The sequence below is a fragment of the Bos indicus x Bos taurus genome, chromosome 3 (genome assembly GCF_003369695.1).
Source record: "Bos indicus x Bos taurus breed Angus x Brahman F1 hybrid chromosome 3, Bos_hybrid_MaternalHap_v2.0, whole genome shotgun sequence".
In the NCBI taxonomy this organism is placed as follows: Eukaryota; Metazoa; Chordata; class Mammalia; order Artiodactyla; family Bovidae; genus Bos; species Bos indicus x Bos taurus.
The window spans coordinates 33,329,578-33,353,023 of record NC_040078.1 but is presented as its reverse complement, the minus strand read 5'-3'; the positions used below and the strand labels follow the sequence as shown (position 1 = coordinate 33,353,023).

The 23,446-nt window shown below is 56.4% G+C and overlaps 1 protein-coding gene across 3 annotated transcripts; it reads left to right on the top strand.

Annotated features, from left to right (window-relative positions):
- The first annotated feature begins 302 nt into the window (after positions 1 to 302).
- KCNC4 (potassium voltage-gated channel subfamily C member 4) lies at positions 303 to 23,177 on the top strand. 3 transcript variants are annotated; one of them, XM_027536237.1, is made up of 4 exons: positions 303 to 1,777; positions 13,163 to 14,099; positions 16,076 to 16,279; positions 18,634 to 23,177. In XM_027536237.1, exons 1-4 carry the CDS (start codon positions 1,109 to 1,111, stop codon positions 18,801 to 18,803), a joined length of 1,980 nt encoding a protein of 659 aa, XP_027392038.1. In that variant the 5' UTR covers positions 303 to 1,108; the 3' UTR covers positions 18,804 to 23,177. The 3 variants fall into 3 exon arrangements, with proteins under 3 accessions (XP_027392038.1, XP_027392040.1, XP_027392039.1); XM_027536239.1 differs by having other exon boundaries at positions 305 to 1,777; positions 21,997 to 23,177; XM_027536238.1 differs by having other exon boundaries at positions 309 to 1,777; positions 22,059 to 23,177.
- The last annotated feature ends 269 nt before the right edge of the window (positions 23,178 to 23,446 follow it).

The following is a 23,446-nucleotide window of genomic DNA, read 5'->3' as shown; positions in this document are numbered from 1 at the left end:
CCCCCTGCTGCGGGCCAAGGCCAGCGCCCCGCCCAGAGATGGGTAAACGCGTGGATGGCGTGGCTCCCAACGCCGCCAGATCGCAGGAGCCCGGCGCCGGGGCGCTGCGCTGAGGCTCCCTCTCGGCGCAGCCCAGGAAGCCTGCAGGTGTCCTTGGCTGCTCGGCCGCCACCCGGGAGACTCCTTCACCAGTGCCCAGAGCTCTGTTCCCTGGAGCTGCCCCGCCCCCCAAGCTCGGCGCCGCGCAGGACGCCCCGTCTGAGGCCCCCCCGCCCCGGCACGGCCCCCGCAGCGCCCAGCCCAGCGCAGCTCCCCGCCGCTGTCGAGCCGCGGACGCAGGACCAGAGGCTCGCTCCAGCGGGCGCGCTTGTTTTCCTTCTGCCGCCTCACCCTGCGCAGCACCCGCCTGTCTGAAAGCCGCGTTCCGCCCCGCCCGCCATCCGTGTCCTGCGCTGGATTTATGAATGGGGGGAAGAGGCCACATGCCGCCGCCGCCGCCTCTTGTTGACCGCACGCAGCCCGGGCCCGCGGAGCTCCGGCTACCGTGAGAACGCCGGCCCGGCCCCGGCAGCCGCTCCCAGGACTTGTTGCTGCTGCGCTGCCGCCGCCGCTGCGGCGGGGAAGCCGGCTGCTCCGGGGCTCGGCGCGGACTGGGAGCAGGAGGGTGGCCCGTGTGGGTGTGAGCGCGCGCACTGCCCGGACCCTCGCAGTGCGCCTGGACAGTGCACTTCCCCGTCTTTTGGGAGGTGAAAGGGGGGCGTGTCCCGGGCCTCTAGCGTCTGAGTGCCTCGGGTCCTAGCGGGGGGAACGTGTGTGTGCTTGCCCTGCTTCCCCGGGCGCCTCGCTTGGGTCCTCGGCTCTCCTTTTCCCCTCCTGACTCCCTCCCCGGCGCTGCCAGCCCAAACCCCAACCACCTGTGCACCCGAGAAATCAACTCCTCTCGCTCCGTGCCCCGGGGGACAGGCAGGGGCAGGGCCACGCCGCAGAGGGGGCCGCCGCCGCCTCCTGCCTCCTCGTCTCCTTCCCCTCCCCCGTCTGACGCTGCCTCCTCGGGAAGGGTGTTTGGAGGGCAGCGGCCGCCCCAAGCCGAAGCCCCGCAGCGCTTCTTATGATCAGCTCGGTGTGTGTCTCCTCCTACCGCGGGCGCAAGTCGGGGAACAAGCCTCCGTCCAAAACATGTCTGAAGGAGGAGATGGCCAAGGGCGAGGCGTCGGAGAAGATCATCATCAACGTGGGCGGCACGCGACATGAGACCTACCGCAGCACCCTGCGCACCCTACCGGGCACCCGCCTCGCCTGGCTGGCCGATCCCGACGGCGGGGGCCGGCCCGAGTCCGATGGCGGTGGTGCAGGCAGCAGCTGCGGCGGGGGCTGTGAGTTCTTCTTCGACCGGCACCCGGGCGTCTTTGCTTACGTGCTCAACTACTACCGCACGGGCAAGCTGCACTGCCCCGCCGACGTATGCGGCCCCCTCTTTGAGGAGGAGCTCACCTTCTGGGGCATCGACGAGACCGACGTGGAGCCCTGCTGCTGGATGACCTACCGGCAGCACCGCGACGCCGAGGAGGCGCTCGACATCTTCGAGAGCCCGGACGGAGGCGGTGGGGGTGCGGGGCCCGGCGACGAGGCCGGCGACGACGAGCGGGAGCTGGCATTGCAGCGCCTGGGGCCCCACGAAGGAGGCGCGGGCCCTGGCGCGGGGCCCGGGGGCTGCCGCGGCTGGCAGCCCCGCATGTGGGCGCTCTTCGAGGATCCCTACTCCTCACGGGCGGCCAGGGTGAGTGGCAGGAGCCTGGGTCTCCTCTCGACAGAGACTGACTGACTTGACCACCACCTCCTTCCCAAATTACCTTACTTTACATGGGGCCCTGTGGAAATTATACCTTTACCCCACATCGCGCCCCCTGCACGCTTCAGGAGAGTGCACCCACCTGACTTACTACTTGGACCTAATCCAGCTCCTACTTTAAGGCATCCCCCCTCGCAGCGAGTAGACAACCCATAGCTGCGCTCTTGCTTTTCCACCCCCTCCTTCCTGCTCAGGCGGCCTCTCTACATCTACCCCCAATTCCTCTGAAGAACAGAGTCCTGGAGAGCTGGAATGAAGCCTTGAGCTGGGGTCAGGCAGAATTTGGGGCGATGGGAGGGAAACTAGGGTGTAAGTGGCCGATCTGGTAGGTCATGGGGTTTGTTCCTTCCTTGTGTCCCATCTCATAGAAACCCTCCCAGCAGCTCAGTGTGCTAAGAACTGTGAGTTCTAGAGAAGGGGCCTCAGGCTTCAGCTCTTTAGCCATAATAGGCAGAACTGGGACCAGAACACCAGGTTTGGGAGAGTCCTTCTTTTTCCCAAGAAGAAGCAAGCAGGAAGAGCAAGATAAGTCAAGATGCCTGCCCCAAGCTATGCCCCTGAGGCTTTCTGGACACCAGAGTTGTCCTGGCCTCTGCTGGGATGAAGGGAGAGTCAGACAGAAAGAGCCTAAGGTTCTGGGCCCTTCGGCTCCTACAGCCAGTGGCCAGCCACAGGCTGCCTGGTGATGATCCCAGATTTGTTGCTGCTGCTTTCTTCATGCTGCAGCACAAATTGGCTTCCCAGAAAGCCCTGGTTCAGGTTACTGCTTGAAATAGGTGACGGGGATGGATGGGGGGGTAGGAGGAAGTGTAGGTTGATTTAGGCAGGATCTGGTCCCTTCCCACCACCCCCTCCTCAAGTCAATCCACTTTTCCTTAATCCTTTTAGGTGGAATGGGGTGGTGGAGAGGTAGGCTTAAGCATCTTTAAAAAAATAAAACCTGAAGGATGGCTTTAGATTCTCTAAAAAAGAGAACCCTGTACCTTAGTGTCTTATCTCAAGCCTGGCTGGGGTCTATCTGGGAGACTGAAGACCAACGTGATGCATTGGATCTGGGTGTGGGGACGCTCTCCTGCGTCGGAAGCTGGTAGTTACCTCTGGCATCCCAAGTTGTCACATTAATGAGTCTCAGAGCTCTGCTGCCTTCCTCAGCACCTCTGGTGCTGGGCCTCAACCCAGTCATGGAAGGAAAAGTTCCACTCCCCCCACCCCCAGGGGAGAGCAGGAGATTGGGAAATGGGGCTGCAGGGAGGGGCCATGCTGGCATAAATGCATCTCCTGTATCTAAGAGGAGGGAGGAGCAGAGGGGTCAGCGGCTGAGGCACACGTCCTCGGGCAACCTCTGGAAGGCAGGGACTGGTTTCAGGACTGACAGCAAAGTTAGGGTGCCACCTCTGCTTCTTCCCCTGCAGCCCTGAGACCCGCTCAGAAGGTGAGGGCTCAGTGAGGCCCTGGCAGGCTATGAACCCCATGGGCTTCTCTTGCAGTCCTCCAGCCCTGCTGGTGTACGCTTTCAGCTGTGTGCATGGTGAGAGGGGTGGGGAGGGGGCCGAGACAAGTGCAGATCCTTTTGGTTCTTTCAAAGTTGGCAATAGAGGGAGGAGGAGGCTGATTTAAGTTGGTGGAGTTGGGGAAAGAGAGAGTGCCAGGGAAGCAGGAATGAGATGAGATGCTTAGGGGCCCTGTTTCTGAACATTCTGGGGTCTCTGAAGACTTTTTGCCTACTGGGTTTCCTCTTCCTTGGATTCCAAGGGGCTGTACCATCAGTGCACTTATTTTGTCCTTAACTCACTGCCAAGTGGCCCAGCCGGGGCTCTGTGAGTAAGCTCAGAGCCTGGTTAGCCTCTAGAAGTCCTCCATGAGGCCAAGATATTAATGCTTGGCCCTTTTGATGTATCAATAGAATCACAGCAGCCAGGGCAGTCCACTTGAGGTCGGAAATTTTGGGCTGGGCTGGGTAACCCACTTAACAAAGAAACCAGGATTCAGAGGTGTTAAGTGTTTTGTCACAGACACTTAACTAATAAATAATAGAACCAGCAAACCACCCCACGCAGCCTGCCTTCTGGTTGTTAACACTGATGTGCAGGGCTGTATGGAGCTCATGCCAGAAGGGGCTCGTTTCCTACAGAGGAACACAAGCCAAGGCAAGCCTTCAGCTGTTCCTGGGACACACAAGTGAGAGTACAAAAGTTTAAAAAATTAACTGATAGCAACTGCCATTTATTGAGCACTCCATGCAGGTACTTTGCATTAATCCTCCCAGTAAACTACTAGCAGAGGTATTAATATTATCCTTATTTAATAGACTGAGGCTGTGAGAGGGCAGACAACTTCTCTAGGGTCACGCAGCTCGAGAGCGGTGGGCTGGGACTCAAAGTCAGGGCCCCCTTCCTCAGATGATCACATGCTCTTGTTATCATGCTTTTGAGGTGGCTCATTTCGTACTCTGGTCTGGGAGGTGTTCCAAGGTTCTGTACCTGCTGTGGATGACATCAGAAAACGCAGGGGCAGATGGGGACGTCAGAAGGGACACTGACTCAGTTACGCTTCCAGGCCTGAGGTACAGGGTTTCTGGGGCTGTGTTCTTCTGTGAGCTCTATTTACCCCAGGCCAGTAACACGCCCCCCACCCCACAGTGCTGTCCCCTGGGTCTGTGTGCATACCTTCCCTCCCTCAGGCCTCTTCTGCTGCCTCCCTCATCCCTGGACGGGGGCTTCCAGGGCCAGTAAGGGTAGAGGAGCCTCCCACTGACCCCGGGCATCTCTCCGCACACAGCAGCTGGTCATTTGAGTAGCGCGTTATGACAGAAGCAAAACAGATACAAACGGAAAATAAACTGAGATGATTATGGGAGGCTGTTGCCTAGCTACTGGCCTGGCCCACAGAGCCATCTCCTTTGGGCTCGCCCCACTCTCTTCGCTGCGTCTGGGCCCATGGGTGGCTGCTGCTGTGGTTCTGTTCCCATAGCCTGACCTGGGAGCTAGCGCAAGGGGCGGGCTTGTCTTAGCCCCATCTGCCCACTGCCTGCGATCTAGGCAGAGGGAGGGCTCAGCAATGGTGAGGGTGGTTTTCCAGACTGCAGGGGACCAGTTAGGGTTTGGGCAGCATCCAGAGTTCTAGAATCGGGCCTTCCTCCTTTTCTGACGGCTGACACGAGGCCTGATGGATGGGACCCTGGGCTGCTCACCTCCCTTATCCCTGTTCCCAGAGGTCCCCAGGGCTGATCTGGCTTAAGTCCAGTCATTGGCCCTCTTAAGGATGATAGTCCTCCTTTGGGTAAATCAGTACCTGTTTTGAGATTTCTCATGATGTTTCCCTTCTGAGTAGAGGAGGTTATCCCACAGGATCCCACTGCAGCCAGAGCTGGGGTTTCACATCGCCTAGGCATCCACTATGTGTCAGGTGCTGGCACCTGGGCCTTTTTCTGATATCTGACCCATGTGAGGCAGGGAGTATTAACTTTAGCTTACAGAGAAGGAAATGGAGACCACAGGGGCTTGTTGAAGGTCACGTAGCTGGGGGTAGAACTAGGATCTAAGCCCAGATCTTGGGCATCCCTGTGTGTGCTTGTCTGCTGCCTCTGCCACCTCCTGGGGCTCTGCTTGGAGAGGACCTCTGACTTCAGGAGGTTCTCTGCTGTCCTCCCATCCCTTCCTTCACTTATCCCTCTGAATTAAAGCCCCCATCTCCTTGCTCCCTAGAGTTGCTCACACCTGAGCTTGCTTGCTCTTTCTTTCCCTCACTGTGGGGCTTTTATAGGACAAAAAGAAAGAAGGCTTGGTTGAGAGAGGAGACCAGGTTTTCCGTGGCCTGGGCAGAGGAATGAAACCAAGGCCTTCTAGGAAGGAAATGCAGAGTTTGCTTCCTGCTCACCTTTTCTGAAGGCCCTGGCTTCTCCTGCCTGGATGTTGCCTGGTACCAGCCACTTGGTGGGCATGACAGGCTTCTAAGTGAGGCCAGGGCTTGAGTTCCCCATGCCCTCTGGGTGAGAAAGGGCTAGGAACCTGAGTAGGAGGCTGGGTGCCCTGGCTTCCAGAGCACCCTTGGGAGGACAGTGCCAGCATGCCCCAGGGCAGCCCCTCTGCCTCCTTCCCAGGAGCAGGAGCTGTGTCAGGCCAGGGCCTGCCTCCCACCCTCACACCTGTCTCTGCCCTTAGGCAGCCTCCCAGGCTCCTCCCAGGCTTGTTTTCTGTTTTCCTCTCTTGTTCTGAACAGACCAACATTTGTCTCTGAACATCTTGTCTCTGGATGATGAGGTGTTTCTGTTTGTCACCGTTTGGGGTGGGGTGTAAGGTGGGGGAAGGGATAAAATAAACTTGGGCTATTTTGGAGAGTTGGGGGAGGAGCAGGCATGAACAGAGTCAGGCAGCCGGGCCTTAGGAACCAGGAGCCCCCAGGCCCCTCACCTCTGCCCGTGGTCAGTGTTGACCTGGGATGCTGGCACCGGGGTATGCATGCCACCTTTGTTTCTGGGCAGCCAGCCTGCCTCAACCTGACCCAGCTCCCTGTTGGGGTATTCCTCCAGCTGGGTGAGGTTACCTGCCCCTGGCAGGGATCCCCATCAGGCAGCAGGCTTGGCCCACCTTGGAGAGCCACAGGGTCTGAGAGCCCAGGTGCCAGGAGGGATTCCTGGGTGCCCCTTGTCACCTCTCCTCATGACAGGCTCCTTAGGACCAGGAGAGGGAGCAGGCAGGCACCTTGGCTTCAGTCATTCAGAAAGCATTTATTGAGCGTGTACTACATCCCAGATACCAGGGTGGCTTTTATAGAGACGAGTTAAAGGTGGTCTCTACTCCTGAAGAGAGCCAGGTCAGGTGGAGTAGGTGGCAGCTAGAGAAAATTGAGTGACAGGAAATGGTAAAGATAATACACATATATCATGAGAGGGGCCACAGTAGTCTTAAAAAATGAAGTTCAATAGGAGGTGAGGTAAAAAATGAAGTTCAATAGGAGAAGCCACACATCCCACCACTGTGTGGGATTTATTTCTTTAGGAGGGGGGTTGGTATGCAGGGAAGTTTCAACGAGGAAATATTAATAGAAGTTAAAGCGGGTAGGCCCTGCATGATAATGACTTAGCTCCCTTAAATAATTTTTAGAAGGAAGCAGGTTATAAATAAATATATAAATAAATATTCAATGCGGGTAGTGCTTAAGCATGCAGAGTTAGGGAAGAAGGGAATTTCCTGGCCAGGGACCAGCCAGAGAGAGATAGGGCAGCATGGGACAGAAAGTCTTCAGGGGCAGGGACGTTCTTGTGGATGGGCAAGAGCCTGGAGTCACATTTGTCTGAATAAGTTCTTGGCCAGTGATCTGAGCTGGACTGAATTCCTTCTGGTGCTGGGACTTACCAGCTCTGGGCAGCTCAGTAGCCCTGAGTGCCCCCCAAGTGCTGACTTGGCAGAGGGTGGGCATGGTAGAGGCGGGTTCTGACACTGGAACCAGAGGGCCCTGGCTCAGGACAGGAAGGCCCAGGGCAGCCTATGAAGGGAGAGGAGCAGGGGGCCTTTGGCTGGGGCCTGGGCATCACAGTACAGGCCCTCACCCAGGAGCCCAGGGACATCTCAAAGATGCCTTGCCTGGCAGACTCCCTCTCCATTCCTGCCTCTGAGCCCCCAGGGCTGCCCACAGCCTTTCCAGTGCTGCCTGGGCACCAGGATCTCACTTCCCCAGAAGGCTCAGCTCCACATCCATCCCCTCAGATCTTCCTCTGCAAGTGTCTTTGGCTGTGTTCTCAAATTCTCTTCTCCTACACTTCATCCTTAATATAGGTTTTTGGGCATGAGTCTTCTTATGTTTATCTGTCCATCTGTCTCCTTGGCCCTTCCTTCTTGGGCTCCCCTCCCCTGCTCCTGCTGATTGTAGTCAGCTCCCAATGACTGGTGTCTGTCACCTCCTCCCCACCCCCACCCCAACCCAGCCTGTGCCAGATTTCTGAGCCACTCTAGGCTCTGTGCTAAGTTTTACAAATATCATTTCTTTTAATCCTCGAAACAGCCCTATTAGAGAGGTACTTCTCTTAGCCATTCAGTATGCTGTAGCCTCAGGGCCTTTGCACTTACTGTTCCTGCTGCCTCTGGAGTTCTGCTGGGTCTTCATCTAACTTGCTCCCTCACTTCTTCAGGTCTCTGCTTCCATGTCACCTTGGCACTGAGGCCTTGCCTGACCACCCTATTTGAAATAGCTACCCCACCCTCTCACTTCTTAACCTCCTTTCTCTTTATTTTTCTCCCTAACACTGATACCATCTGACATACTATATTTTACTTGTTTATTTGTTGACAGTCTGAAGGGCAAGGTGTTTTGCTTCCTGCTGTTCCACAGCACCCAGAATAGTGTCTGGCACATAGTAGGTACTCAATTTTTCATTTTATGAACAAAGATCCTAAGGCTCAGAGAGATCAAGAAGCTTGCCCAAGGCCTCCTGGGCTGTAACTGCAGAGCCAACTTGCACCCAAAAGTGTGTGACTTTACATAGTGTGTGTCCTGCATTGCCAAGGACAGTTGTGCAATGAGCTCGGTGAAGGACACTGGTCACAGGGGTGGCCCACCAGCTGAAACAGTTGGGCGTCAGGGAACAGATGGGTCCCCAACAGGATACAGCTGGCCAGTGTGAGGGGCCCAGGAGAGCAGGAAGCTTGAAGGAGCAGGGTGCTCCTTCACAGAGGCTAGGACCCTCCTGTCCAGGGCGGATTGAACCTCCTGCATCCTCCCACCTTGCAGGAGAGGGGCTGCTGCTGGCCAGACCAGTTCACACGGGTGGCTTTCCACCTGGACAGTTTTAATTTCCAGCAAAATCCATGCTCTCTGTCCCCAGGCAATGGAAAGAAGGGACAACTTTGGCCATGGGAACCAGGCAAGTCGCTTGTCCCCAGGCCTCAAGTTTCGCCATCTGTACAACAGCAGAAAGGACGTTGAGTTCAGTGACCTTCTAAATCTCACTTCTGAAAAGCAAAGACTTTGTGATAGTTTGGGTTCCAGATCCAGCTCGTCCTCAGAAGCTGCAAGGGGGTGTCCGCAGAGGCCCCCCTGCCCCGCCTCAGCTCTGTTGCCATTTACTGAGGCCTCACTGTGTGCCAGGCGCGTACTGTGTCGAGGCTCACGCAGTCCTGCAGGAACACCACTAGGGAACTAGCGCCATCCCACGGTGCAGAGAGGGACCGAGCGGCGTGGCAGGATGGGGCACCCGGGGCTCCTTGGCTCTTTTTTGCCTTCAGTCTCAGCTCCCTGAGACCATCCAGCCCTGTGTGGGGCAGAGGCCGATGGGCAGTGCTCTGAGGAGCCCCGCCAGCTGGCAGAATGGCCCAGGCTGGATAGGAGGCTCAAGTGTGAGGCCTTGACCTCTAAGTTGGGTAGTGCAGCTGCCTCCTCCCTGGTCCCTTTAATGTCCCAATCGAGTTGTGAGAATGGAACTTCCCTGGTGGTCCAGTGGTTAAGACTCTGTGCTTCCAGTGCAGGGGGAGTGGGTTCAATCCCTGGTCTGGGAACTAAGATCCCACATGCTGTCAGTGCGAGCAAGAAAAACAGAAAAATCACAGACCAAAAAAAGAGTTGTGAGAAAGACAGCTGTATTCTTGCCACCAAAGGGCAAAGGCTGGGTGAAAGTAGGGCCACCACTTACAGCATAATTTGGCTTGGGGAATAATTTAGAGGAGAGAGGAATAATTTGGGCCCTGAAGGGGAACCTGTATCCCCAGGACCCAATATGGGGCAACCTGCCAGAGCACAGGCCACTGCATCCATCAGGGCTCGGCCTCAGCTCTGCCTGTCTCCTCAGGGAGGGAGTGCTTTCTGGGACCAGCCTAGAGGGGCCACACGAGAGACTGAGGCCCCATGTAGGTTTCATCAAGGAGGATTGTCCCACCTTTGGTCAAAGGGGCCAAGAGGAAAGATCTGTGAGTCAGGGGACCCAGCCTCAGTTTAATCCTCAACAAGTCCTTTTCCCTGTCTTGTGCCTCTGTTGGCCCTGAGAGGTGGGCACATGTGGTTCCCCTTTCTCTGTCCTCATTCTGAGAGAGGAGCAGGGAGGGGTGGAAGTAAGTAGATGGGATGGTTCAGTGTTTTTTTAAAATAATGAGTGCACAGTGCAGGAATTGAGGGTGGCTGGCACCCGCTGGGCCTGCTGCAGAAGGAGCCCATGGGACAGAGTTGAGGAAGGCACCTTGGCTCTGCAGGTGGGAGAGTGTCCCGGCGCCACAGCACCCTTCTTCCCCCCCCACCCCCGCCACCCACCACCCTGCTCCCTGCACCCTCTGCTCCGTCCCTTGGCAGCTTTTCGTGAACTTGTTTATCCAAATTGCTAATTAACTTCATGTTGGGCTCCCAGGTGGGCCAACTCTCCTGGCTAACATTTCCTTCTGAGAGTGCAAGCTTCTGCTTCCCAGACTTCCTGGCAGAGCTGGGATATGCTGACCCCACCCCTCACCCCAGCCTCCTCTGCTTGGGAGAGCAGTGCCAGGGCTCGGGGTTCCTGGTATCACCATGGCCACTGGATATGTGCCTCCACCAGCTCATCTCTGGACGGCCTTGGAACACCTATGGGCTGGAGCTATTTGCCTAATGCCCATGTCAGCCGAATTGTCTTGACAGCCCATTCCTCATGGGAAGAAAAATGAAACCAGACAGGGAACTTCAAATTCACCTTCATGGAGAGAAGCAGGCAGAAGAAGCTACAGACAGAGTTGTCAAGTGGGAAAGCACGTCTGTAGTCTGCTAATCTGCTTCTCCTAACTTACTGTATCTGATCAACCTGTCCATGCTCAAGTGTAAATAAGTCTTAGTTTAGTGTCTGGTGTCTGTCCCAAGTCAAAGATATATTTTCCTACGGGTGAAATTATCAGTCATCAGAGAGCTGGCTGGGAGAAGTATTGATAATTCGGATATGACTTTCCTGGGTTTATGAATTGACCCTGCCCGGAAGCTGTGAAAAGAAAGTAAATGGTGCTGAGTTCAAATCTGGTTTCCATCCCTTTAAGGCTGTGTGACCTTAGACAAGTATATAACCTCTCTGATCCTCAGCTCCTCCTTTGGAAAATGGGATAATGGGGCCTACCTCATAGGGAAGGCTGAAGGTGATAACACAGAATGCCCAAGTGTGTGAGACAGAGTATAGAGAACTAATGAATGTTCATCCCCAATGTTCCCTTCTCCGACTCACTTCTGCTCCAGAAATCCTTGGAGGCACCATTTCTTGCTTCATTTTCCCAGCTCATGAGCTTACACGTGCTCAGTTGTGTTCAACTCGTTGTGACTCTGTGGACTGTAGACCACCAAGCTCCTCTGTGGAATTTTCCAGGCAAGAATCCTGGAGCAGGTTGTCATTTCCTACTTCAGGGGATCTTCCTGACCCAGGATCCAACCCATGTCTCTTACATCTTCTGCATCGGCAGGAGGATTCTTTAACACTAGAGCCCCCTGGAGAGCGCCATTCCCCCTATATTCCCCCTTGGTGTTTTGCGGTACTAAGAACAAGGTATGTCTGCCCACACCTGCAGACTCTCAGGGAGGAAAGCATCTCTGGGGAGCATCATTAGATAGGGGGCAATGCCATGGCCAGGTGGAAATCGGAGTGGGGTGGGCATTGGGGTTTGCCAGGTGGTCATGGGGCACAGTCTTCCCTCATGTATCTTATTTAAGCTCAGCCCTCTGCTCAGGGACCAAACCCACCTCCACCCTCCCAGCAGGACAGGCTACAGCAGGGGGCGTGGACCCCAGCAACCAGTACCCTGACAGTGGTGAATGATGTCACATGAATAACAAATGAAGTCTCCGTAATTGGTGTTATTACACATGCATTTCATCTCCATTCATAATGATTGGACACTTAAACCCAGCCGTTCCTCTGCTGAGTGCCGCTGTCATCATTCTAGCTACGATTTCGGCAGCTGTCTAGATCGGCTGTTGCTACACTCTGATCCCAGTGGGTGCAGTTTATTTTTTATTGGCGCTTAGTGTCTCAGGAAATGTCAGTTCTTGAGAAGGGCGTGCGTGCATACGTGCGTGCTCAGTCGTGTCCAACTGTTTGCAACCCTATGGACCATAGCCCGCCAGACTCCGTCCATGGGATTCTCCAGGCAAGAATACTGGAGGGGGTTGCCATGCTCTCCTCCAGGGGACCTTCCCAATTCAGGGATCTAACCTGCATCTCTTGCGGCTTCTGCATTGCAGGCAGATTCTTTACTGTTGAGCCACCAGGGAAGCCTCTTAAGAAGGGACAGAGTCGATATTCTGCACAGACTACCCTGTCTTCTGCCCTGGAGCAGGCTGTCTTCCTTCTCACCGTCTGGGCAGTCAGCTGGGACATTCTAGGGTGAGAGGCTGGCCAGAGGGGCTATGACAGGGCTTGAAGATGTGGGTCACAGTCAGAGCTTAATAGGTAGAAGGCCAGCTCCTTGCCTCTAGGTACTCCTTAATGCAGTGGCTCTCTTAACTTAGTGTGTATCAGAATTACTGGGAAGGATTGTTGAAACATTATTAGATCCTCCCCCCAGCATTTGTCATTCAGTAGGTTTGAGTAGGGCCTGAGACTTGGCATTTCTGACTGGTTTCAATTGATGCTGATGCTGATGCTCCTGGTCCAGGCCCTCACTTTGAGGACCACTGCCTTAAAGTCTAGTTACTCAAGTTGCAGTCTGTGGACAAGCAGCCTCACCTGAGAGCCTGTTAGAAATGCAGAAGCCCAGGCTCTGCCCCAGACCTCCTGAATCAGAGTGGCATTTTAACAAGGTTCCCAGATGGCGTATATAGCCATTCCAATTTGAGAAGCTCAGAGCACGACAGGGTTAGAGGTGGGCAGAGGTAGGCAGTAGGCAGGATGGGGCAGCTATAGATCTCTGTTCAGCTCCTTCCAGCCAAGAGCAGCCTCTAACTTCTATGCACCTAACAAGGACTGGGAAGTACTGCCTTAGCAAGCACATGGATAAAGGGCTTCCCTGGTGGCCCAGACAGTAAAGAATATGCCTGCAATGCAGGAGACCCGGGTTCGATCTCTGGCTTGGGAAGATCTCCTGGAGAGGGAATGGCTACCCACTCCGCTATTCTTGCCTGGTGAATTCCATGGGCAGAGGATCCTGGCAGGCTATAGTCCATGGGGTTGCAGAGTTGGACAGGGCTGAGCAACTCACAACACACGGATGAAGACCCTCCAGGGAGGGAATTCCAGCCCCTCACTGTGCACCTTAATCCCACCTCTCACCACCTGACAGACTGCATGGTGACCTATGGCCCCTCCCTCCATGGGCAGAGGGCCCTGTCCCCGCTGGGCGCATCCATTCCTGACACAGCTGCCCTCACTCTCCTCCCCGCCCATAGGTGGTGGCCTTCGCCTCTCTCTTCTTCATCCTGGTGTCCATCACCACCTTCTGCCTGGAGACCCACGAGGCTTTCAACATCGACCGCAACGTGACGGAGATTCACCGGGTGGGGAATACTACCAGCGTGCGCTTCCGGCGGGAGGTGGAGACGGAGCCCATCCTGACCTACATCGAGGGCGTGTGCGTGCTGTGGTTCACGCTGGAATTCCTGGTGCGCATCGTGTGCTGCCCGGACACGCTGGACTTCGTCAAGAACCTGCTCAACATCATCGACTTCGTGGCCATCCTGCCCTTCTACCTGGAGGTGGGACTGAGTGGCTTGTCATCCAAGGCGGCCCGCGACGTGCTGGGCTTCTTGCGCGTGGTGCGCTTCGTGCGCATCCTACGCATCTTCAAGCTCACACGCCACTTTGTGGGGCTGCGCGTGCTGGGCCACACCCTGCGCGCCAGCACCAACGAGTTCCTGCTGCTCATCATCTTCCTGGCCCTGGGCGTGCTTATCTTCGCCACCATGATCTACTACGCGGAGCGCATCGGCGCTAGGCCCTCCGACCCGCGGGGCAATGACCACACCGACTTCAAGAACATCCCCATCGGCTTCTGGTGGGCCGTCGTCACCATGACAACACTGGGCTACGGGGACATGTACCCCAAGACATGGTCCGGCATGCTGGTGGGGGCGCTGTGTGCACTGGCCGGCGTGCTCACCATTGCCATGCCCGTACCTGTCATTGTCAACAACTTTGGCATGTACTACTCTCTGGCCATGGCCAAGCAGAAGCTGCCCAAGAAACGGAAGAAGCATGTACCTCGGCCGCCCCAGCTGGAGTCGCCCATTTACTGCAAGTCACAGGAGACCTCGCCCAGGGACAGCACCTACAGTGATGCCAGCCCCCCTGCCCCAGAAGAGGGTGTGGTTGAGAGGAAACGGGCAGGTGAGGAAAGCCACCTCTCCCCTAGTGGCCAGGGGAGCTCCCGACTGAAACTCAGGCATTGGAGTTTGGGGTTGTGCTCTGGTTGCACTGGCTACCGTATATAAAAGGCATGCCTTTAGGAGGGCACAGTATTGAGGCTGAATCTCCATTTTCTGATCGCTTCCTGAACATCAGGCTCTGTAGAATGAGTATCCCACGAAATTTAGGTTGTTATGGGCAGTGCATGGGGCTGCAAATGAGAAGCCTGGGTTTCTAATCCTGTCTTGGCCAGTGTGCTGTGTGCCCCCGGGCCAGTCATTCACCCTCTCTGGGTATAAATGCCTCACCTGTAAAACAGAAATGCTATCAATATCTTATTTCCAAGACTTGGACAAGCCCCAAATGAATGACGGATATGAAAGTACTTTGAGAAGTTAAACCCACTTTACAAATATCAGGCACTGTCATTATTAGCTGGAGAGGAGGGCAGCTGTTCTCCTGAGGAGCATCAACACATGAATCATTTCTTTCCAAACGTTCGAGTCTGGTGTCTCTTGGCCTAATAAATGTGATAACGTAATGGCTGTGGGAGGCTGCCTTCTGTTTGGCACAAGCTAGATTGAATCCTGGGCCTGGGGTTTAACATGGATGCAAGGGAACCAAGAGGGAGCAGCCCAGACAATATTGGGAGAGAGGAAAGGAAAGGGAAAAAACTGGTAGCTGCAAGGTGGAATAACCAGACCTGAGGGTCTGAATCATGCTATCCAAGGATGGGAAAGGTCAGCTCAGGAAAGCTTGCTTCTACCTGAGTCAAGAGGTGAAAGGAAATTTGCTTCATCCACAGCAACACAGAGTTATGTTGGAGAGTGGGAACCCAATTGTTAGGTATGGGATGAGCTCCTAAGAGAGGTATGAGGTTCCTAGTATGGGGGGTCCATTGGATGCCAGGCCAGTGGGGAGCTGCTCATAAGACAGCAGCTCCCTCCTGGCATGGCTCTGGGGATAAAGTAGGACTTGTCCTTGTGGGGAGGTGCCTGGCTCAGAATATTCACCTGTGGCCTGTTGGTGGGGGCCCATCCTACATGCCGGGGTCATTCAAGGGCATGGGTCTTTCAAAGACCTTGATGGAACCCTTTAGGCTCCCCTTCTCTCTCCCACCAAAATGGTACCTTTTTCCCAGATTCCTGAACAGAAATCTCCCAGACAGTACCCCAGGGAATTTCAGTTCTACCCTGAGGTCCATTCAGGGCTCAGAGGGTAAGTTATATCACAATGTACAAGTCCCTGGGCTTCTGCCATGCACACTTCACCTGTGGCACCATGACCTGTGCCTTAGCCTGACCCTAACTCCTCGGTCACAGTAAGGGCATTCCTGGTCCCTGCCTTCAGACCAACTGGCCACCCCCCTTCTCCAGACCTAGGGACTCAGCTTTGCCTGTGATGTTGCCTGTCCAGTGGAGCAGGGGTCGGGACTAAGAGCATACACCAGTGGGAGCAGAATTGGAGCCTCTTCCCCTCAGGGTGGGGGTGGGAGTGTCTTCCCCCAGACACAAGTTAGCCCGTGAGACAAAGGGCTCTGAATCCTTCGGGCATCAACTCTGGCTTGGAATACCTGGTGACTAAGAGTAAGTGCCTTCAGGTGGCCCAGGAAGACAGCTGTGGAAGCCACTCTGTAAGTTTAACCCCATCAAGCCAGACACTCTCCCAGGGAATGCATACTCATCCAAGTGTCAGCCTGAGCCAAACCCAAGGAGGCAGCAGACTCTACTGCCTGCCTTGGGCTGATCTCACAGGGCCAACTTGGGGAGTCTCTGCTTTTGGGGTATCTGTGGCTCCATCTCCAGCCAAGACTGAGAGGAAAGCCAGCATCCCACTCTTTGTCCCCAGGAGTAGGCCCGCCCCCTGGTTCTGGCAGCACTCTCCCTGTGGGTTGGGTAAGTGATGCTCTAGGTCAGGGATCAGCCCTCCTGCAGCCTCCTTTTTGTCTGCCCCTTTAGATTCCAAGCAGAATGGCGATGCCAATGCGGTGCTGTCGGACGAGGAGGGAGCCGGCCTCACCCAGCCCCTGGCCTCCGCCCCCACCCCTGAGGAGCGCAGGGCCCTGCGCCGCTCCGGCACCCGAGACAGAAACAAGAAGGCAGCTGCCTGCTTCCTGCTCAGCGCTGGGGACTATGCCTGCGCCGATGGTAGTGTCCGCAAAGGTATGGCTCCCCAGGCCGGGCAGGGGGGGAGCCCCCATGGAGCTGAGTCTCCCCAGTGTCCCCCATGGAGCTTGAGGTCCCCTCCTCCTCTGAGGCCGTGGCCACCATCTCCTCTGCCTTGGACGCACCCTCGCTTTTAGGATGGGTCCCCTGATGTTCTAGTCCATGGATTAGAAAGGCCCGTGACATCCCCAGAAGGTACACAGAGCCCCCCTACCTGCCAGGTGCCCTCCGGAAAGACAAGTGCTGGAGGGTGAGGGGACCACAGATCAGGGCTCCTGCCTGCTCCTTCCGTTTGATCACTTTCCTTTCCTCTGGTTCCTGCTGTGACCTTTAGGCCTGACTCCAAAGTGTCATTGCTAGCCTTCCCCTAGGCCTCCCTTAAACACAGCTCAGGCTTCCTCAGTAAGTAGTCCCAGGAGACTCCCAGGAGTCTCAGGAGTCAGGGTGAGAATGGAGTTCTCGTGTGAGGTCTTCAGAGAGCCTGGCATAGGCCCTACGTCCTCTGTCCTACACTGGGGGTCCTGCAGCCCAGCTGTGCAAGCCCCTGGGATGTGACTGTCCCTTCCAGGTAGAGCCAGAAGGTGACCAGGGGCTGGGAGTGGGCAGGGAGAGGGGGTATGTTCTGAGGCATGTTCTGAAGGATTTAGAGAGTTCAAGGGAAAGCTGAAATTCCATCCACAGTGGAGCTAGGGGATTCCTGGCCTGACCAAGTGGGACTGAAATGATTAGGGAAGGTGGAGCTCCATGATGACTGAGGACCAGGGCTCTCAAGCCCCAGTGTTCCTTCTACCCAGTCCCCATCACTTTTTTGTCTTTTCTGCCCTGTCCTTGTCATCTAACCTCTCTTAAAAGCCTGCCTAGTTTCGGGATAAACCCCAATTCTCACCCCAAAACAGCTGGGTATAGGCTGCTTCTTAACTCGTCTTCTTTCAGTCCAACCCCTTTCCCCTGCTACTTCCCACCATCCCCAGATTCCAAACCAAAACAAGGTCAAGTGAGGCAGGGACAGTAGCTGCTGTAGGAATAGCCTGTGATTTCTCTGTCCCCACAAGGATGTCCCTTGGCCTGCCCAGCCCAGGAAATGTCCAGGGATACCTTCCCAGGCCCTTTCCTTGGCCTGCTCATCACCACTGTCCCCAGGGCACCCTGACCCTAACCAAGCCCTGAGAGCTGTGTGTCCAGTTTTGCTGGACATGTGCCCTGTTGGGTGGCAGAAGCAGGAGCAGCAATCTGGAACCTGGATGTGGCCCAGCTAAATTTAGAGCTTTAAATGGATGGTGCTCAGACTACTTACACACTCTCCTGTGCTCCTCTGGTCACCCTTGGCCTCTGCCTAGCCCAGTCCTTGGGCTCTGGGTGTGCCTGTCCCTCCTGCCCTCCCCCTACACCCCAAACACACTGAGGCTTCTCCTGTGTCCTAGTTCAGACCTGGAGCCTTGTTCTGGCTGGAGAATGCTAAGTGGTTAGCATGGAAGGTGGGGTGGCAGGGACCCCACCCCCCATGGAGGACTTGAGCAAACAGAACCAAATCCTGAGCATCCCTGTGTTCATCCAGTGTGGTGAAAGACTCAGTGGAAGTTTCGGTGTGGAGGAGGAGGCTGTGAGGGTGCAAGTCAGAGGAGAGACCCTGAGGTCCTGGGGAGCAGGTCCCGTCTGAGAAGGAGCCCGCGTGTGAGCATGCGTGGGGCTGGGGAGCCTGTGTCCCACCACCGTATCTCTCTGGGTGCTTGTGGGGCCTGGCTGCTCTAGTTTCAAGATGCCTCCACACTGCTTCTTGGCAACAAGCATGTAGCTCAGCCAATTAGAGTGACCTTCGAGAGGGAACAGGTGGGTTGCTGGGAAACAGGCCCTGCTAAGGAAGCGTGGCAGTTAGCATCGCCAAACTCCCAGTGTGCATTCGGCAACTTTACCCATGCCAGACCACGCCGCACTTCTCTGCGCTTGGGCTACATTCAGGTCCAGGAGGGAGTAGGCCCAGGACTCCTCCATCCACCAGCACAGACAGCAATGAGACCTATGTGACAGAGTATGAACTCCCTGGGAGGAAAGCGGTGCGTGATCATTAGAGTTTCTTAGGGTTGAGAAAGAAGGGTCCTGAGGGCTGCAGGGTCTTTGTACAGCTGGAGGGAAACTTACCTGGGGATGATGACAAAGCAAAGGGCAGCCGAGGATGGGGCCCTGGGGTCCATCTGGAGACCAGAGAGAGCCAGGAAGCCTTTCCCAGCTGAAGCAGACCTCTGCAGCCAGCCCTGGGGCTGCCTGCCCCGCTGAGTCCCCGGAACACGGATCCCATGGAGCGTCTCAGGCGAGGAGCTGCGCCCCCCTGACCCATGTGCCTTTTCTTCACCAAGGCTGTGGAAAGTCCCGGAGCCTAAACAACATAGCGGGAGCGGCTGGAACCAGTCTGGGTCTGTCTCCACTGGCATCGCGATACAGCTCACCCTACCCTCCGAGAAAACCCCTGCTCGCCCACCCCTTCCACCCGCTCACCAGTCCACCCCCTGGACACTCGGCCTCGTAGCTGCACCCTCAGCTCTCCCTGACCCTGGGCACCCGCACACAAACAGGCACACACATGCCTCCAGCCTCGTCCCTCCTGTGTCTTCGGGAATCAAACAGGATACGGGAGAATTGAGGCCCCCGAGCCTCCCGTCCACAGCACCCAGCTCCCTAAAAGGTTCAGCCCTGGAGCCTGAGAGCGAGGGGAGGTTACTTCTAGGCCTCCTACCCCACTCACTCCCATTCTCAGCTGAAGGTGCCGTCACCCCTAGGACTCTGTAACTGTGTCTCTGGGCCTTGCCTCCCTCTCAGGCTCCCACCTAAATCACAGCAAATGCACCCCCATCCCTCAGGGCCTTCAACAAGTAACCGAACAGCTTGCAGTTGAACATCTCTGTCTGTCTGTCTGTCCATCCCACACCCAGAGCAACCAGGAATAAGCTGTCCCCTGGGGCGTGGGGCGCAGGCAGGGGTTCCCAAGTTGGAGCCCCAGGATAGGTGGCCTAGATGCAGGGATGTCCCCCTCTCGGTGGACCCCAGCCTCGGAGCCAGCCTCCCATCTGTGCCCCACCCCCCCGAGCTGCGGCATCGCTGGCCACGCGGCTTCCCCTGCTTCCTCTACAGTTCTCCTTCCTCTCCTGCTCCCTCCAGCTCCCAGTCCTGCCTCTGAGTCACCTGCCACTCCCACCCAGCCTCTGCGCTCTATATCGCTGCCAGAACCGGAGACTCATCTAATTTCTATAATTAAGTGTATTCATTTACTTAACGAGCCCAGGAGCACAACAGGTTTGTGAGTCACAGAGTGAGCAGGGGTGCACCCCGGGCAGGGGCAGCTGAGGGGAAGTGCAGGGACAGGAGCCATCCTGCCCCCACCCACTGCCTCCCGCAGGGGCACGCGGCCACGCCCAGGGCCCCTCCTCAGGGCAGGCCCCCAGCACACCAGCCAGGCTCGCTGGGACCACACTTCAGCCAAGACATTTCCTGTTTCACCTGATGGGAATTAGACCTGACAGCAGAGCTGGGCGCCTGGCAATTTTTAGAGCCAGATTATGCAACTTTGTGGAGGGAATGACTAAGTAAGGCCCATGTCTGCCCCTTCCAGAATGGGCAGAGATAGGCACCGCCAGACAGCATTCAGGGACTCGGCAGGAGGCGGGGGACTCTGGAAGCCGCCCCAGAAGGTGAACTGGGCACAAAGGTCAGACCATTTCATGGGATTGCAGGGGATAATGAAGAAGAGCATATTCTAGAAACATTCCCATTTCAGTCAGTGCCTTCTTCAGCCTTGGACAGACACAGGAAATTCTCTTCAAGGTGGGTCCTGGGCTCTCCCCGCCCTGCTGTGGTCTGTGGGGCTGGCGTTCTGTTTGCTCTCGGGAGGAAGAGAAGAAGAGCTGAGAAGATACAGGACCATTCATGCCACTGCCCCTCAGAAAGGGACACAGACAGGCAAGCCCTGGGGAGCAGGACAGAGAGCAGGGCACCTTCTACCCTTTCAGTCCCGTCTGAGAGCCCAGCTTCTCTTCCAGTAGGATGGTTTAGGTCCTGCCCCCTCTGGGCTCCCCGGTGCTGGGGTCCTGACTCCAACATGGACACTGTGAGTGAGGTGACCGGCGTAGCATGGGCACTACAGCTATTTCCTCCTCTCACTTGCCTTTCTGGTTCAGGGAACTGAGGCGGCTATTTCTGTGGCAGCCCTCAAGTTGTCAGGAGCCCAAGTTTCCACGGCACCCACCGCCTCCTTCCCTCTTCCCTCCCACAGGAACGGGCATGCTCATGGCACCCCCATGGTGGGCACAGATGTCCCTGGGCGACATGATGCAGGAGTGCCAGCCTGGGGCCCCTTGAGCCTTGAGGGGGCTGGGTGGGCTCCCACACACCCCTCCTGGCTCTCTGGCTTCTGTAGGGCTGACACAGGATTGAGCCAACAGTAACGCTGAGTAGGCTGCCCGCCCCAGCTCCCTCCCAGGGTCCTGGGAAAGGACAGAGCAAGTATACAGGGCCCCACAGTACTCTAGGCCCTGCCTGGGAAGGTGGCCCTCTTCACAGGCCTCAGGCTTGCCCAGGCCCTGGGCCTCCCCGTTTTAGGAGAAAGCTCTGTCTTCCGCCCACAGTCTGAGAGCACAGTTTGCTTTCCCTTGCCTCTGGATCTGGGCTTGTACCCATTACTTTGGCTTCTAACCATCTTCCCCTTCATCTGTGACCCAGCCCCTCCCTGCAGAGCAGGGGAAGCAGGCCAGGCAGGAGTTGCTACCTTTCCTGTTTGTACTAGTTGCTGCTGACAACTGTGGAGACCAGTCCTCAGCCCTCAGGGCTTCTGAGAGGGGAAGCTGTGAGCTGGAGCCAGAGGGGAGGGTGCATGGGAGTCAGAGGAGAAGCTGTGCAACAGCCCTGGCTCCCTTTCCGCAGAGCTTCCTCGGGGCAGGGCCTTGTCTGCCCTGGCCAGAGAGTATCACCTCCCCAAGTCCCTGCCCCCACTGCAGCCTCCTGCCTGCCCTACCTGTGCTCCCACTAGGAAGGCAGGGGAAGGCAAGGCACAGGCCCCTGCTGTCCAAGGCTGAGAAGGAGATGTCTGGAAGGGCTCACTGAGGTGTTGGGTTTCCTGCCTCCTCTCCTGAGCGGGGCACATTCGTCCTCCCTGAGCTTCCTCTTCAGCACTCACCCTGCAGCTGCTGGGACTCTCTTCCTGGCAGACTGAGGAAAGGAGCTGGGCCTGACATGGCAGCACACTCAGGAGCCTTCCTCACCAGCCCCTGGGACAGTGGACTAGACTAGGTGGTGACAGCAGATGGAACTGTGTTGGGGGGGCGGAGCACAGGCTGGGCAGGCGATGGCCTGTGGGCTGAGAGCCCCGGCAGGAACTTCCCTTGCTGCCTCCATGCCAGGCTGCAGAGCTGTGATCCCTCTCCCCACCACACTGCAGCTTTGGGGACCTGAGGGCTCCTGGTTCCTGGAGCTCATTACCCGACAGGCATGGAGCTGAGCTGTGACATCACCTATGGGTCACTGTGGCCCAGCGCTGGGTTGGCAGAAGGACGATGAAGGGCTCACCCTTTCCTTCCTGTCCCTGCTTTCTGGTTTCTTAACTCCAGGCCCCATGCCTTGCATCTCTGGCCTACTCCTCAGCCCACAGCGTGTGGGTCAGCAGCTGCCTTCCTTCTAATATCTCATTCTTCGTTTCTCCCTTTCTTTTGCTGAACTCCTTACCTCTCAAGAAGGCAATGTTGAGCCGAAAGCGTGCGTCCCAGTGTCTCACACCTGTGCTCTTTAAACACAGAGACCTGCCAAGACGCCCTCTCGTCCAACTATGCCCAGGCCGAAGTCCTCACCCTCTCTTAAAGCGGCACCAACGTGAGAGAGACAGGCAGACAGACAGAAAGCCAGAGGCTTAGGGCAACTCTGGAACCCAGGCAAGAATCTTTCGCTGGGAAAGACTCATATCCTTGATTGCACAGGACTGATGGAAACCTCCCACGTGACCCTCGGGCCCAGAGCCATCGGGTCTGATGTTCTTGTTCTGTTGTACATTGAAGAGATATATATGCACATATAGTATCTATATTCATACATACTATACTATTGTGTGTAGTGCACGTGCTCTTGGTGGTCTGTCTTCTTCGTTAGGCTGTGTCTCCCCAAATCTTTGCCCGACCCCACCCCCTTTCCCTTCACTGATTCTTTGTTTCTGCCGAATGTGTATGTGGAATATCCCAGGAAAAATACACCTGGGAACTGCCAGTCCAGCTGGGTGGTCCCAGGCTAGACTCTCCCTCTTGGGAGCATTTCCCCTGTGGGCCAGAGGCTGGTGGAAGGCCAGATTGCTCCCTGGGGTCACTGCTCCACTGGCCTCACCCCACCCCAGATTGGGGCTCTACCTCCCACCCCACGCCCCAGTTGTTGGGGGACTTCCCAGGGCTCTTCTGCAGCTTCTTCCACTCCTTTCTCCACCTTCCCTGTGTCCTTGACTGAGGGGGTGTTTTGTCTTTTTTTATTTCTGGTTTTTTGTTCTGTCTCCTTCGTCCGTTTGTTTTCCAAAGATGCTGCTGGGCAGACGGGCAGGGAAGGGGTCTGTCTGCCCATCTGGCTCAGGGGTCTGAGAAGGGGAAGCCGCGGGCGAGCGGAGACCAGTTGCAATACTGTACTTCCTGGCTGGTGGCCAGAGGATGCGTGCAATAGCCGAGGCCAGGTGCCCCCCTTCGACCTTGGCCTCTGCCCCTGCCTCAGCCCTCCCTCCCCACTCCCAGCCCGCCCTGCCCCTCCCTAATGTTGGTTGTCCTTTTCTAAAGCTGTCCCCTCGTGCGTCTGAGGCATGCCTAGGCTGGGCCCTACCGCCCTGTCTGCATGCCTGTGACTGTCATGCCGTGCTCAAGCCCCAATAAAGACATCTGGAGCGTTCTGCTGTGCCTGTTGTGTGACTGCCTCTGTCTCTCCTTTCTGTGTCTGTGGGGATCTCCCTGGCTGTCCCCCCCCCAGCATTTTAGAAATGCATACTCCTAACCCCACCCCCACCAGGAATCACCAGTGGAGCCCAGCTGCATTTAGAACCAGACACGAATGCTTAAGATGAAGAGTGATTCTGGCCGAGGTCCCGCCGAGAGGACTAACCTGGGACCTGGGCTCCTGGGCAGTGATCTCCACTGCTGCCCCCAACCCCACCCCCCACCA

Bases quoted from the DNA above. Each gene is read 5' to 3' on its own strand.
- KCNC4 (XM_027536237.1), top strand. From the start codon at position 1,109: ATGATCAGCTCGGTGTGTGTCTCCTCCTACCGCGGGCGCAAGTCGGGG. The intron at 1,778-13,162 runs GTGAGTGGCAGG...CCCCGCCCATAG, and splicing joins ACTCCTCACGGGCGGCCAGG to GTGGTGGCCTTCGCCTCTCT. The intron at 14,100-16,075 runs GTGAGGAAAGCC...CTGCCCCTTTAG, and splicing joins GGTTGAGAGGAAACGGGCAG to ATTCCAAGCAGAATGGCGAT.